At 44.6% G+C, this 13,827-nt stretch overlaps 1 protein-coding gene across 1 annotated transcript in view; it reads left to right on the top strand.

Annotated features, from left to right (window-relative positions):
- The window catches only part of CACNA1E (calcium voltage-gated channel subunit alpha1 E), a 430,764-nt gene that overhangs the window by 220,448 nt on the left and 196,489 nt on the right, over window positions 1-13,827 (top strand). The window contains exons 8-10 of the mRNA XM_056844152.1: window positions 8,607-8,722; window positions 9,987-10,040; window positions 12,749-12,835. Of these exons, the coding sequence (XP_056700130.1) occupies window positions 8,607-8,722; window positions 9,987-10,040; window positions 12,749-12,835 (257 nt within the window). The remainder of the gene's footprint in view (window positions 1-8,606; window positions 8,723-9,986; window positions 10,041-12,748; window positions 12,836-13,827) is intronic.

Below are 13,827 nucleotides of genomic sequence, written 5' to 3'. Positions count from 1 at the left end.
TCATGTGGAGTAGTGGGGAATCAAACCCAGTTCTCCATATCAGAGTATACCGCTCCAGACCACTGCTCTTAACCACTACACCACACTGGCTCAACAAGGTGTCTGTTGTGGGGAGAGGAAGAGAAGGAGGTTGTAAGCTGGTTTGATTCTCCTTTTTAAAAAGGTAGAGAAAACCATATAAAAATCAACTCTTCCTCTTCTTCTTGACAAACTCTTCATTTGTATTCACCGAATTGATCCATGTTATCCATTGTACAAAAAGGATGACCGAACTTGCCCATTTTGTTCCTGCTGCTTCTAACCACATCGGCTGCCAGTTCCCTTCCCTGACTGTTGTTTGCCACATTCTTTAAGTAAATTAAACATTGACCCTTTAAAGTGAGTGACTTGCTGATATGACATGGATTCTTATGGCTGCCTAGCCTGGCACTAGTTCATAAGAAAGGCGGGTGAACTCTGTGGATTGGGCATAATGGCAATGCTTTGCCATGCCTTGTCTCCTCCCCAAGACCATTTTGTGCCCTCAGAAAAACAATAGCAACTTAGGTAATAAATAAATAACAAGTTTTCCCTCCACAGGATTGGAACTTTTTATCAATAAATAAATATATTCTAAAGGTTCACATCTCTGGAACTAGGGTTGCCAGCTCTGGGTTGGGAAATACCTGGAGATTTTGGGGTGGAGCCTGGGGAGGGTGGGATTTGGGGAAGGGAGGGACCTAAGCAGGGTATCGTGCCATAGAAACAGCCATTTTCTCCAGGGGAACTGATCTTGGTTGTCTGGAGATCAATTGTACTAGCAGAAAACATCATCTAGAGCTCCTTTTGTCAGATTCAACACCAAATTTATCTGTTAGTATGGTTAGATTTGCCTGGCTGGCAACTAAAATAAGGCAAAATGCACTTAAGGCTCTGGACTAACCAATCTGTTATTAGAATCTCTATTGTTTTATGCATATCTTGGAGGATTTTATCCCTTTATACCAGTTTTTAATCTCCACTTCATTTTTACTGTTTGTATTATTGGTCCATAACTATTTACGTATGTATTTCATTTCAATTTTTTAGGGCATTTGATGGTCTATGGCTGCAAATGAAGTCTGTTCTGTACTAGCAGGAGATCTCCAGGTGCCACATGGAGGTTGGCAAGCCCGTCTGTGAAATTATTGGCCAGTTTCATTTTCAGTTCGAACTAATGCACTAAGAGTGCCTACCCAGAGTAGAGAGAATGAAATTGACCGTGTCTTTCAAGGGTTAAGAAAAGCAGGTCAGTTTCGTTCAAGGTGGTAGTTCAGAAGGGCTGTGCCTCAAGGGAGCCTCAGATTTTCCTTAGTGTCTGGTGAGCAGGCTTATATAGATGCTGGTACTGACAGGACCATGCGAGGGTACCTTACTGGATGAAAGTTTCAAGGACGTGCATATTGGTACAATACATGAGGGAACACTTTCACATTTCATCATAGGCACATGCGTGCTAATGTTTATGTATGTGTGGCTGTATTAAAATATTATATGTTAACAAGCCATCCCATATGGGGAGGTTTGTGTCTGTGCATTTCTGAGTGGGTTAACATGACGACAACTAGAGACCCTGAATCTGTAAACAAAGCTATATGTGCACCAAATAAGAGAGACCTGCTGAGCAGAAGGACAGTACTGATTTTTTACCCTTCCCTTTCATCCCTCCCCCTTTCCTTTCTTCCTTGTGAAGATGAGGCTCCATTTAGACCAGTTCTTCTGCTAAGGCATACTGCTGGGGTAAAGAACAGTGGAACTGTTGAGTTGTAGCTAGGGTTGTCAACTCCGGGTTGGGAAATACCTGGACATTTAGAGGTGGAGCTGGAAGAAGGCAGGGTTTGGAGAGTGGAGGGACTTCAATGCCATAGAGTCCAATTGCCAAAGCAGCCCTTTTCTTCAGTGGAACTGATCTCTGTTGCCTGGAGTTCAGTTGTAATAGCCAGAGATCTCCAGCCACCACCTGGAAGCTGGCAATCCTAGTTGTAGCTCCTAACTTTTCCTTGACCTCTGTTACTAGCTACCAGATTTCAAACATGTTGACTAGGATCCAATGACTTACCATTGGTAATGGTATGCTTGGTAATTAGCTTGGTAATTAGCAGCGCGTTCCACGCTGAAGTGCCCTGCATATATATTTTTTTAATTTCTTCACGCTGAACCGTCATTCCATACGTCACTGCAAAGCCGGCGCATACCTGCTTCGCATTTCTTAAGAGCCCCTTTAACGCGACCTTTTGTATTTGCTCCGCCTCCGCATCGAAGCATTCACTGAAGGAAGCATGCAGAATCCCAGCCTCGGTTTAGCTATGGAAATGACTATTGCTAATGGCTATGCAAATGAAGGAACAAAGGAGCAGGTGAGTGGGGGGTGGAATTTGTTTGACTTTCTCCTCTTGCATCGGGACCATGAAAAGTCATTTTGAAGGTCGGATTTAAAAAATCAGCATTGAGCGAGGAGCAGAATCGACCCTGCATAAATGGCCCAAGAGAAGAGGAACAGATCTCACACTCCTCCCTCCACCCTGAGATTATTCTGGGCTCACAGGGCTCATGGATAAACAGCTGCACTGATGGAAGAACAAAGGAGGGCTGGTTTCACCCCCCTTTCCTCTTCTTACTGCGGCATCTAGATAAGTGGGTCCAGTGTAGGGTTGCCTCCCTCCAGGCGGCACCTGAAGATCTCCTGCTGTTACAGTTGATCTCCAGACGACCAAAATCAGTTCCTCTGGAGAAAATGACTGCTTTGGAAGGTGAACTCTATGACCAATGTACAACACCCTCGGTTTAGTCATTGTAGCTTCTAGGGACAGTTGAGGCTTGATTTGATCTATAACCCAATAATTTGTCTTTTTGGCAGTCCACGGTATCCATAAAACTCTCCTCCAACACCCTATTTCAAAGGAACCTACTTTCTTCCTATCAGCTTTCTTCAATGTCCAGCTTTCACACCCATACATAGTAATAGGGAACCCAATGGCATGAATTAACTTGATCTTGGTGGCCAGTGACGCATCCTTATACTTAAGAGTCTTTTCTAGCTCCTTCATGGCTGCCCTTCCCAGTTTCAATCTCCTTCTGAATTCTTGGCTGCAGTCTCCCTTTTGGTTGATGATGGAGCCAAGGAATAGGAAATCTGTAACAATTTCAATTTCTTCATCATCATCGTTAAAATTGTGTAATTTCCCAGTAGTCATTACTTGTGTCTTCTTGATGTTCAGCTGTAATCCTGCTTTGGTGCTTTCTGCTTTGACCTTCGTCAGCAGTCTTTCAGGTCTTCAGTATTTTCTGCCATTAAAGTGGTGTCATCTGCATATCTGCATATATCTCAAATGGTTAATGTTCCTTGTTCATCTAACTCTAATCCAGTTTTCCTTATGGTATGTTCTGCATACAGATTGAACAGATAGGGAGATAAAATACATCGTTGTCTGACACCTTTGCCAATTGGGAGCCGTTTTGTTTCTCCATATTCTGTCCTAACAGTAGCCTACTGAACAGCATGTGAACTGCGATATGAATCCATTTGCTTTTGGTGTCTCTTGTTAAGTATGATCAGTCTCCCTGGTCCCATGGTTACCACTCTTTCCAATATCACCATGACTTTTGTTTACCAAACACAGAATAGAACGTTCCAGCGCTAATGTTAGCCCATAAGAGGGGAACATTTCATCACATAGGCTACTTTTATTTGGCCATCACTTACAACTGCTGTATCAGTTGAAGCAGCACCACCCATGTTATTATAACCAAAATTATTATGATCAGGTTTCCTGTTGCTGCTGGCCTCAGAAGCCAGAATAAAGCCACAAAACCAGAAAATTGTGTGCTGCTCTGGTAACAAACCATTTAGTATTAAAAACCTGGGCGGGGGGACTTAAGCACTTATGTCAAATCCAGGTCTGGACTGCAGAAATGTTAGCTCTGGTATCTAAGGAATGAGTTGCCTACTGTAGAAAATGGGCTGTGGGAATGCATGAAAGCACCTGAAAGCCATAATTACTTTGATTAGTTAACCTTATGTACTGTGCATTCTGGCCAATTTTAATGGGTGTTCTTGTCTGCTCTTATCTCATTGTCCCTGCTAATTTGCCTGATATTTAATCTAACCTATCAGGAGTGAACCTCTGGTTTTCTGGGATCATCTTCTCCGGACATGATGATCCTGCAGAGGAAACCAGCGTGAGACTCAAACTATGGATGAGTAGGTGGTGTCCTGAACAATATGATTGTTTATCCTCAGCATAATCTCTGAATAAAGTCAAAACATGAGGCATTGTGGCAATGTCATTGCTGAATCTTACTTGATCCCGTTTGATTAAGGGATTATATTTAGGGATGAACCGAAAGTACTCAAAGCCTTCTGTGAAAGTATTCAGCAGATGCCTTCCCTCTGGGTGATTTTTCTTCATTTGCTTCCCAGAATCAAGAAGGGTTGCCATCATTCTGAACTGATTTTGCTTGTCTTTAGTGACAAGTCACCAAATCTGAGGCCAAATCCGACTGGCTACATTGCAATGTGTCATCATCCCATACCTTAATGCGATATCCCATTCAGGAGCTACAAGAAGCACTACTTATTAAAAAAGAAAACAAATGATTCTCTAGCAGCAGATACTGGCAATAACATCAACGAACAGGATAAAAAAGTGAACCATGTCATAGTTAAGGGTTTTTTCAGGACATATTTTCTCCTCCTACACCCAAACCAAAATGGGAGAAACTTCCAGGGTAGTCCCAATTATATTTGTTTATTCATTGTTTATTTCTTTTCACAGATACATAGATTCTTTTGAAAATGAATAGGAAAAAATGGAGCTGAACTTACCTGTTTTACTGGGGTAAAAGGTAAAGGTAGTCCCCTGTGCGAGCATCGGGTCATTCCTGACCCGTGGGGTCACATCCCGACATTTACTAGGCAGACTATGTTTAGGAGTTGGTTTGCCAGTGCCTTCCCCAGTAGTCTACACTTTACCCCCAGCAAGCTGGGTACTCATTTTACCGACCTCGGAAGGATGGAAGGCTGAGTCAACCTTGAGCCAGCAAGTAACATAATTGGGAGCTCCTCTCTGTGGGACTTTTCAGAAGGTTATGAGTTACTTGATACTCCTTTTCTCGAAAAGTATGGGCCAGCTGAAGAAGTGAGTGCTTCTGCGACTGCTGAGAGCTCTTCTTGTTATCACCGGCCACCAAAGCTGTTCCCCACCCATCTGACATCTGTGTTCACCTATCTTCTCAGAATACCTTGGCCACTGCTGTGTGACTGTTGAATTCTCTGGTAACAACATCCTCTTCCTGTAATCCCAGTTAGAGCAACTGATTTCCTTTTACAGGAGTAATATAGCTTTGGTTTGCTATATTGAACAGGAGGTTTTACTGGATGGCCTGTAAGAACCCCCCTTTCAACTCTCTGGCTTGCATCCTACCACTCCACTCAACGAAATCTGAAGCCTAAGGAGCCATCCTGTAAATTAAGTGGCCCTTCCTCTGACAGAAGAGCTACTTCCCATCAGAGGAAGGCACTTGAAACTGCACTGAGTGGAGTGATAGGATACAAGCCTAGAGCTAGGGTTGCCAGGTCCCTCTTCGCCACTGGTGGGAGGTTTTGGGGGCAAAGCCTGAGGAGGGCGGGGTTTGGGGAGGGACTTCAATGCCATTGAGTCCAAATGCCAAAGCGGCCATTTTCTCCAAGTGAACTGATCCCTATCAGCTGGAGATCAGTTGTAATAGCAGGAGATCTCCAGCTACTACCTGGAGGTCAGAAACAGAAAATCATACCTCTATACCAATATATAGTAGTACAAAATCAGCATGGGTTCAAAAAACAAAATATGCAAATCAATATAGCCAGAGCAAGAGGTTCAACACACTGTAATGTCACTAACAGCAACTAATACAGTACAATGTAATGTCAAAAAGAAACTACTATCACCAAATGTGATACTACTACTATCACATTGATTTGCATATTTTGTTTATTTGAACCTATACTGATTTTGTACTAGTACCTGGAGGTCAGCAACCCTACCTAGAGCTCAGTGTTTCTGTCGGAAAGAACCACAAGTGGTTGATATCAGAGCTCTGCAGGCAAATGTTCATAGAGAGCCAGCATGTTATAGTGGTTAAGAGCAGTGGTTTGGAGCGGTGGACTCTCATCTGGAGAACCAGGTTTGATTCCCCATTCCTCCACATGAGCGGCAGAGGCTAATCTGGTGAACTGGATTTGTTTCCCCACTCCTCCACATGAAGCCAGCTGGGTGACCTTGGACTAGTCACAGCTCTCTTAGAGCTCTCTTAGCCCCACCTACCTCACAGGGTGTCTGTTGTGGGGAGGGGAAGGGAAGGTGATTTTAAGCTGGTGTGATTCTTCCTTAAGTGATAAAGTCGGCATATAAAAGCCAACAATTCTTCTCCTCCTCCTTCATTTGGGGTATCAAGATTATTTTTCATTCCCCTCCTGTTCCTGTGCTGGGGTGTCAACTTTGCAGATGTGGTGGGGAAGAAGGCAGAGGTGTTGTGCGGGCTCCAAGGAGCTTCTTTCTCTTGGGAATTGCAATGACTAAGGGAGCCTGGGGTATTGCTGGCAGGACCTTGATTATGCTCCTACTCTCTCTCTCTGTCTCTCTCTCTCTTGCCTTCCCTTCAGCCCACCCTTCCCCACCTTCGGCAGGTCTTGCGACTCTGCACAAGGCTGCAGCAAACAGATTTCCTTTGGATAACACACCCATGATCCCCACCCCATTAGCAGCTCTTCAGCTTGTTGTGTCATTATACGGAAAGCCCATCTTCTTGATCTAGCTGTGGGTCTTTGAAGGTTTTTGGATTATTATATTTACCTGACGTACTCGGCACCCTGTTCCTAAGGAGGAAGAAACATTACATGGTTATTTAAGATATGGACTCATTGACTTGCCTGTTGTAATCTCGGGTTCCCTTTTACCTCCACTGGGGGGCTGGGTTTTTGTGTTTTTGCATATGTAATGTGGAATGAATATTTTAATTCCTTTACTTTGGAGTCATGTTTGATAGAATTTCTCTGAGAATACTGTACATAGTATAACAAAAAAATAACAACCCTAGGCTAATTTAATACTAACAGTTTGAACAACACTGATTTTGCTTGTTTTGGTCTACGGTTGTTATGTTATGTGGCAGTAGCTACACCCTACTGATGAGTTCCATCTGTGGAATTTTTAATTATTGTTCAATTATTGTTTTTAGAATTGTTGAATGGCTATTAATTGGAATTTGTGTTTTATTGTATTTCTATATTGACACTTGTTGGTAGCTGCCTGAGCCCGGCTCTGGCCGGGGACAAGAGTGGGATTAAAAAGCCAATAAACAAACAAACAAGGCTACTGTTGCAGAATTCATCCACTGAGCCTAGTGTATGCACCTCCACACCCACTACACACACATTTGTGTGTGTACACACATGAACCCATGAAGCTGCCATATACTGAACCAGACCCTTGGTCCATCAAAGTCAGTATTGTCTATTCAGACTAGCAGTGGCTCTCCAGGGTCTCAGGCAGAGGTCTTCCACATCACCTACTTTCCTGTATTGGGTTTTATATATGGTTAATATGGCAGAGATTGCCCAGTCATGGAAGCGTGATATTGAGTGCAATAAAATCAATCTTCCCAAGAAGTAAATTGCAAAAAAGTAGAACTTACATTTATTCAAGTTTAGTCTGTTAACATTCTTGTTGCAGTTGATAAAAGATAGAAAGCCTCATCTAAAAAATACATGTCCCTATACAAGTGGCTAGCTAATCCAGCGACATGTGAGTGCAGGTATGATTGTATTGTTTATGCAGGAGAGAGCTGTACAAATGTCTGCCTCCATGCAGACCATGTGGAGAAGAGAGAAACAAAATGGCTACTGAGAAAGGAGGAGGAATTAGAGGGCAGTTCCCAGGTTCAGTTAAAGAGGAACATCCCATTTAAGAGACAACAACTACAAACTTAGAGTAAATTAGCACCCCCCAATGTCCAGGCATGCTGAGTCGCTCTCACTCCAACAGCCTGGTTCCTTTAACTGGAGATGCCGGTGATTGAACCTGGGATCTTTTGCATGCCAATCAGATGCTCTCCCCTGAGCCACAGCCCCTCCACATAAAGTGCTGTGAAGTCACAGCCGACTCATACTGAACCCAGTAGAGTTTTCAAGGCAAGTGGTTTGCCAGAGGTGGTTTGCCAGTGCCTTCCTCTGCAGAGCCTTCCTTGGGGGTCTCCTTTCCAAGTACCAATCCTGCTTAGCTTCTGACATTTGACGAGATTGGGCTACACCATGCCACCTTCCTTCCTACAGACACACAAACGCACACGCAGAGATCAGGTGTGACTGATGGCAAGGATGTGGCATGTCGCTTCCCCTCCTCTGAACTCAGTCAAAGGCCTTGGCGATCCCTCTCAACTGTCCTCCGTTCCTGAATCCATAGCATTTCTCTCCGACGTGGCTGCCAGCACTGTCCTGCTATGTACTAATTCAGCACTTTCCACCCTCCACCATGGCCACGCCATAGCGACGCAAAATGGAGTGCCGAAGAAATCTTATCTAACCAGGTTTTGGTCTTTCACATTTACAGGGAATTTGCCAAAGAGAGGGAGCGGGTGGAAAATCGTCGGGCGTTCATGAAGCTGAGGAGGCAGCAGCAGATCGAGCGGGAACTGAACGGGTACCGCGCCTGGATAGATAAAGCAGGTAAAATGGGTCTGGGTGAGGGCGTTTCCAGGGGTGGCATAGGAAACCTATGGAGTCATATCCTGCAGATCCATTCCAACTGCAGTGGTGCTAACATATTTTATCCCAACTTTCCTCCAAGTTCAGGGTAGCATGTGTGGTACTCGCCCAGTATTATCCTTATAATAACGCCTGAGATTTACATTAGGCTCAGTGATAAGATCACCCAATGGCCATTTTTGCATGGTAATTAGCAGCGCGTTCCAGGCTGAATTGCCCCGCATATTTTTTTGAATTTTGCACACTGAACCGTCATTCTGGAAGTGACTACGAAGCCTGTGCTTACCTGCTTCGCATTACCAAAGAGCCCATTTAACCCGATAGCCACCTTGGTGGTTGTTATGAGGCCAGCAAGGCAGGGTATCAATTTTGCTAAATAAAATACAATACAAATCTGTTACTATGGGGTTTTTTGTTTTGTTTTGCTGATGATGTAGACAAGGAATTCCTTACAGTAGCCTTACAGCCCCCACAGTGGGAGTCTCCGAATCTTGGGGGATAAATGGGTATTTGAGATTATAGGCAGCTTGTTCTTCCCACGTGCAGTTGCTTCTGACAGCCTGCGGAGGAGAATTTTATCCTGGGCTGAGGATAAAACCCCAGACCCTAGGTTTTTCTCCCCACACACAAGCACACCCTTAAAAGGTTGCGCACAGCAAGTAAGGATCTGACCTAACATCAAATAGATGGCCAGTAGCCATGAGGCACAAGGGTGTCATTGAATGTGTGCCTGAGTTCTGTGTATCATAGCATAGCATGATGTAGTGAGTCAGCGTGGTGTAGTGGTTAAGAGCGGTAGACTCTAATCTGGAGAACTGGGTTTGATTCCCCACTCCTCCACATGAGTGGCGGACTCTAATCTGGTGAACCGGATTGGTTTCCCCACTCCTCCACATGAAACCAGCTGGGTGACCTTGGGCTAGTCACAGTTCTCTCTGAACTCTCTCAGCCCCACCTACCTCACAAGGTGTCTGTTGTGGGGAGAGGAGGGGAAGGAGATTGTAAACCAGTTTGAGACCTCCTTCTTCTTCCCCCTATACAAATAAAACTGCCTTATCCGCAGTGCTGGTTTTATGCCCTTATTCTTTTCTTATGGCTTAGGGGGATTTTTAATGAAAACGGGGCATATTTGGTGGGCAGCAGGGGAAGGCAGTTTATAAAGCACTACACTCAACTTTTGATGATCCGATGCCTGAACTCTTTATCTTTCTGCATCTCTACGTAGAGGAAGTCATGCTGGCCGAAGAGAACAAAAATTCGGGCACCTCAGCCTTAGAAGGTAAGAAAGCCCTCCGGCGGTCTGGGGCCAGGGGATCTTCCCCCACATACAAACCTGTCTGATATCTGAGAGGCTCCCCAAAGCTTCTGTTCTATCTGCCTTCACCTGCACGGTGGGTGGCTACCAGGGGCAAGCTGTTCTCCCTCACCGTGTCTCCTCCACAGCATCTGCTCCCCTTTCCCATTTTGCTTGGCACCTCCGTTGCTGTCTGAGCTTCGGGTGGAAGCTGCTTGATTCGCTCAGGCTTTGAATGAGACCTCACGTGGTTTGTGATCTCTGACTCGTCAATGTGCTTGTTTTTTTGCTTGTTTGAATTGTATATCATTCTGTGTTAATGTTTGTCTTGTATTTTTTTACCTTGCGGGCTAAGAGGTTGCTTGCTTGTTTAAATTATGTATTCATTTATATTGTATTTTTCAAATTGTTTAAAAGCCACCTCCATGTGGTGGCTGGAGATCTCCTGCTATTAAAAAACAACTGAAGAAAAAGGGGAACAAAGAATCTCAGCCTAAAAGTCAGTAGAAACCAAAGGGACTGAGCTAAACACTATCTAATATAGTAACCAATAAATATAGTTTTATTCTATATTGTGCACAATTGTATTTAAAAACACAGGGCCTAATATATAGGCTTCCTAAAAAGCACGGAGATAGTTACAAATATTGCCAACTCATAACAATTGATGTTATTTTATGTACTAACATCAACTGTTACTATATAAGATAGTGTTTAGCTCAACCACTTTGATCTCCTGCTAATACAACTGATCTCCAGGTGACAGAGATCAGTTCCCCTGGAGAAAATGGCCGCTTTGGCAATTGGACTCTAAGGCACTGAAGTCCCTCCCCTCTCCAAACCCCACCCTCTTCAGGCTCCGCCCCCAAACCTCCAGGTATTTCCCAACCCAAAGCTGGCAACTCTACTTAAGAGTCTTAAAAAGTAGCTCACGACAAGTATCTGTGTTAGTCTGTCTGTAGCAGTAGAAAAGAGCAAGAGTCTAGTAGCACCTTAAAGACCAACAAAATTTCTGGCAGGTTATGAGCGTTCCTGAGTCACAGCTCACTTCTTCAGATATCTGAAGAAGTGAGCTGTGACTCAGAAAAGCTCATACCCTGCCAGAAATGTTGTTAGTCTTTAAGGTGCTACTGGACTCTATATTTTAAATAAGACAAACATTGCATACCTTGAAGATTTTCCGTCTTCCCTTCCATGTAGTGATGGACAGCTGCTGCTGCCACAAATGTGTGTGAGATTGGAACTGATCATGCCTGCGGCCAGAGAAGTGGTGTAAATATTCACTTAGCAGTAAATGCAGGATTCTCATCTGTTTCCAAAGTGCAAAAACACAGATACAGTACCTATGTGGGGGAGACAATTGGAGGTGATAAACAGCTGGTGGGAGTAGAGCACGGTTCCATCTGCTGCTTTTCCTTTGGAAAAAACCTCCACTACAAGAGCAACCCTAAGCAGGTCTGCTCAGAAGAAAGTCATTTTATTCAGTGGGTCTTTCTCCCAGGAAAGTGTTCTTCATATTGCAGCCTAAGCCAGTTTTCTACCAGCTGCAGTTCCTAATCACATTCAAGTAGGTGGCAGGAGAACAGGAATGGGGAGTTGCACAGAAAAAGGGGTGGATAGCATGAGGACCACAATTTAAGAAGGATGTAGACAAGCTGGAACGTGTCCAGAGGAGGGCAATAAAGATGGTGAGGGGTCTGGAGACCAAGTCCTATTAGGAAAGGTTGAAGGAGCTGGGTTTAGCCTGAAGAGGAGAAGACTGAGAGGGGATATAATAAGCATCAAGTACTTGAAGGGCTGTCATATAGAGGATGGTGTGGAGTTGTTTTCTCTTGCTCTAGAAGGTTGGACCAGAACCAATGGGTTGAAAAGAGTTTCTGTGTAAACATTAGGAAGAATTTTCTAACAGTTAGAGTGGTTCCTCAGTGGAACAGGCTTCCTTGGGAGGTGGTAAGCTCTCCTTCCCTGGAGGTATGTAAGCAGAGGCTAGATGGCCATCTGTCAGCAATGCTGATTCTGTGACCTTAGGCAGATCATGAGAGGGAGAGCATCTTGGCCATCTTCTGGGCATGGAGTAGGGGTCACTGGGGTGGGGGCGGGGGAGGTACTTGTGAATTTCCTGCATTGTAAAATTTGTGCAACGAGGCCCTGCCACAGACTACCAGGGAGCTCAGCCACAGGAATCTACCAGGTTTGCAAAAAAATCGAACCCTCATGGATACATGGGGGGGAAAGCAAAACTCCAGGATTTGAGGGCCATTTTAAATTGCTGTAACAGCCACAGCAGATGCTGAGGCTTCTGCCTCAAGATTCTCCAGAGGTCTTTGGAGACATCTTCTAGGAGGAGCTGGTAATTTCAATACACACACACACGCAACCTGTAGGAGCCCTGTCACTGAGGGCAGGGCATCCAATCTTAAGGAAAGAGTGCCCGGATGCAATATTTGGGGATAATATGGGAATGGAAATGTTACCTTGTCTCGGTAGCTGCAGCCATTCAGAATCAAAGGTACCCCTACCGGTACACAACCTTTTCGTCTGCATCCTGCATATCTTCTTCATCCTGGCTCCTGCTTCTTGGTTACTTTAGATTGTGATGGGATGTTTGGAGCTTCTATATGGATAGATCACGGCTTTCTCCTGCTGCAGCATACAGGCAGATGGGTTATTTTTTCTGTTTCCTTCCTCCCCAGTACTCAGGAGGGCAACCATCAAGAGGAACCGGACAGAAGCCATGAATCGGGACTCTAGTGACGAACGTGTGGATATCTCCTCTGTGGGTAAGATGTAGCCTGTCATTGCAAGGGATGGGGCTCTTGCTCCAGACCCAGTTCTGCCTAGGGTTGCCAACCTCCAGGTGGTTCAAAAGAGCATCATTTGACTTGATGAAGGTTTGTAGGCTGACACAATGAAGCAGCTACAAAAAGAAAGAAGGCATTTTAAATGTTGCCTATGGAAGTCATTTTGCTGAAGAAGCTACAACGTGGTGAAAACTCTGACACATTCCGGAAGACACGTTTCTTCCCTCCCCCTGCTCGGGAGATTGAGTTCTATTTTGTCAGCAAAAGTATTGATGTGTTTCTTTGCAACCTTGATAAAATGCTAGTTGTTCAAGTTTATGGAAACAGAGGATCTGTATGGACTTATTTCTTTTGATTTGTATTGTTGTAAGAGTAGGTTTTCTTATGTGTATAGTATGTTTATAGGTTGTATGTTGTAAGTGTTTGCACATTGTAATTGAAGATATACAATACATGTTGAGAGGTTGCATAACCTCCAGGTGGTGGCTGGAGATCACCTGCTGTTACAACTAATCTCCAGGTGATAGAAATCAGTTCCCCTGGAGAAAATGGCCACTTTGGCAATTGATCTCTATGGCATAGAAGTCCCTCCCCAAACCCCTCCTTCTCCAGGCTCCGCCCCAAAAACCTCCCGCTGGTGGCGAAGAGGGACCTGGCAACCCTAGCTATAGAGATAAGGAGGAAGGGAAGACATGGGGCAAGGGCAGAGATCAGGAGCAGGGGAAAATAGCGAGAGGAGATGCAAAGCAAAAGAGGGGATTTCAGCAGTTGCAGGTAATCATGCGGGGGGGGGGGTGGTACACTCCCTCCTCTGTGCCTCACTAAAGCTTTTGTGCATCCAGGGGAAAGTGCATCTGTGTAGTGGTGTAGAGGTTAAGAGCAACAAGCTCTGATCTGGAGAACTGGGTTTGATTCCCCACTCTCTCCAAACTCTCCAAGCCCAACCTATCTCACAAGGTGTCTGTTGTGGG

The sequence above is a fragment of the Euleptes europaea genome, chromosome 2, assembly GCF_029931775.1.
Source record: "Euleptes europaea isolate rEulEur1 chromosome 2, rEulEur1.hap1, whole genome shotgun sequence".
Lineage (NCBI taxonomy): Eukaryota > Metazoa > Chordata > Lepidosauria > Squamata > Sphaerodactylidae > Euleptes > Euleptes europaea.
Note: the sequence above shows the minus strand (reverse complement) of the source record. Positions and strands in the feature narration are given on the sequence as shown.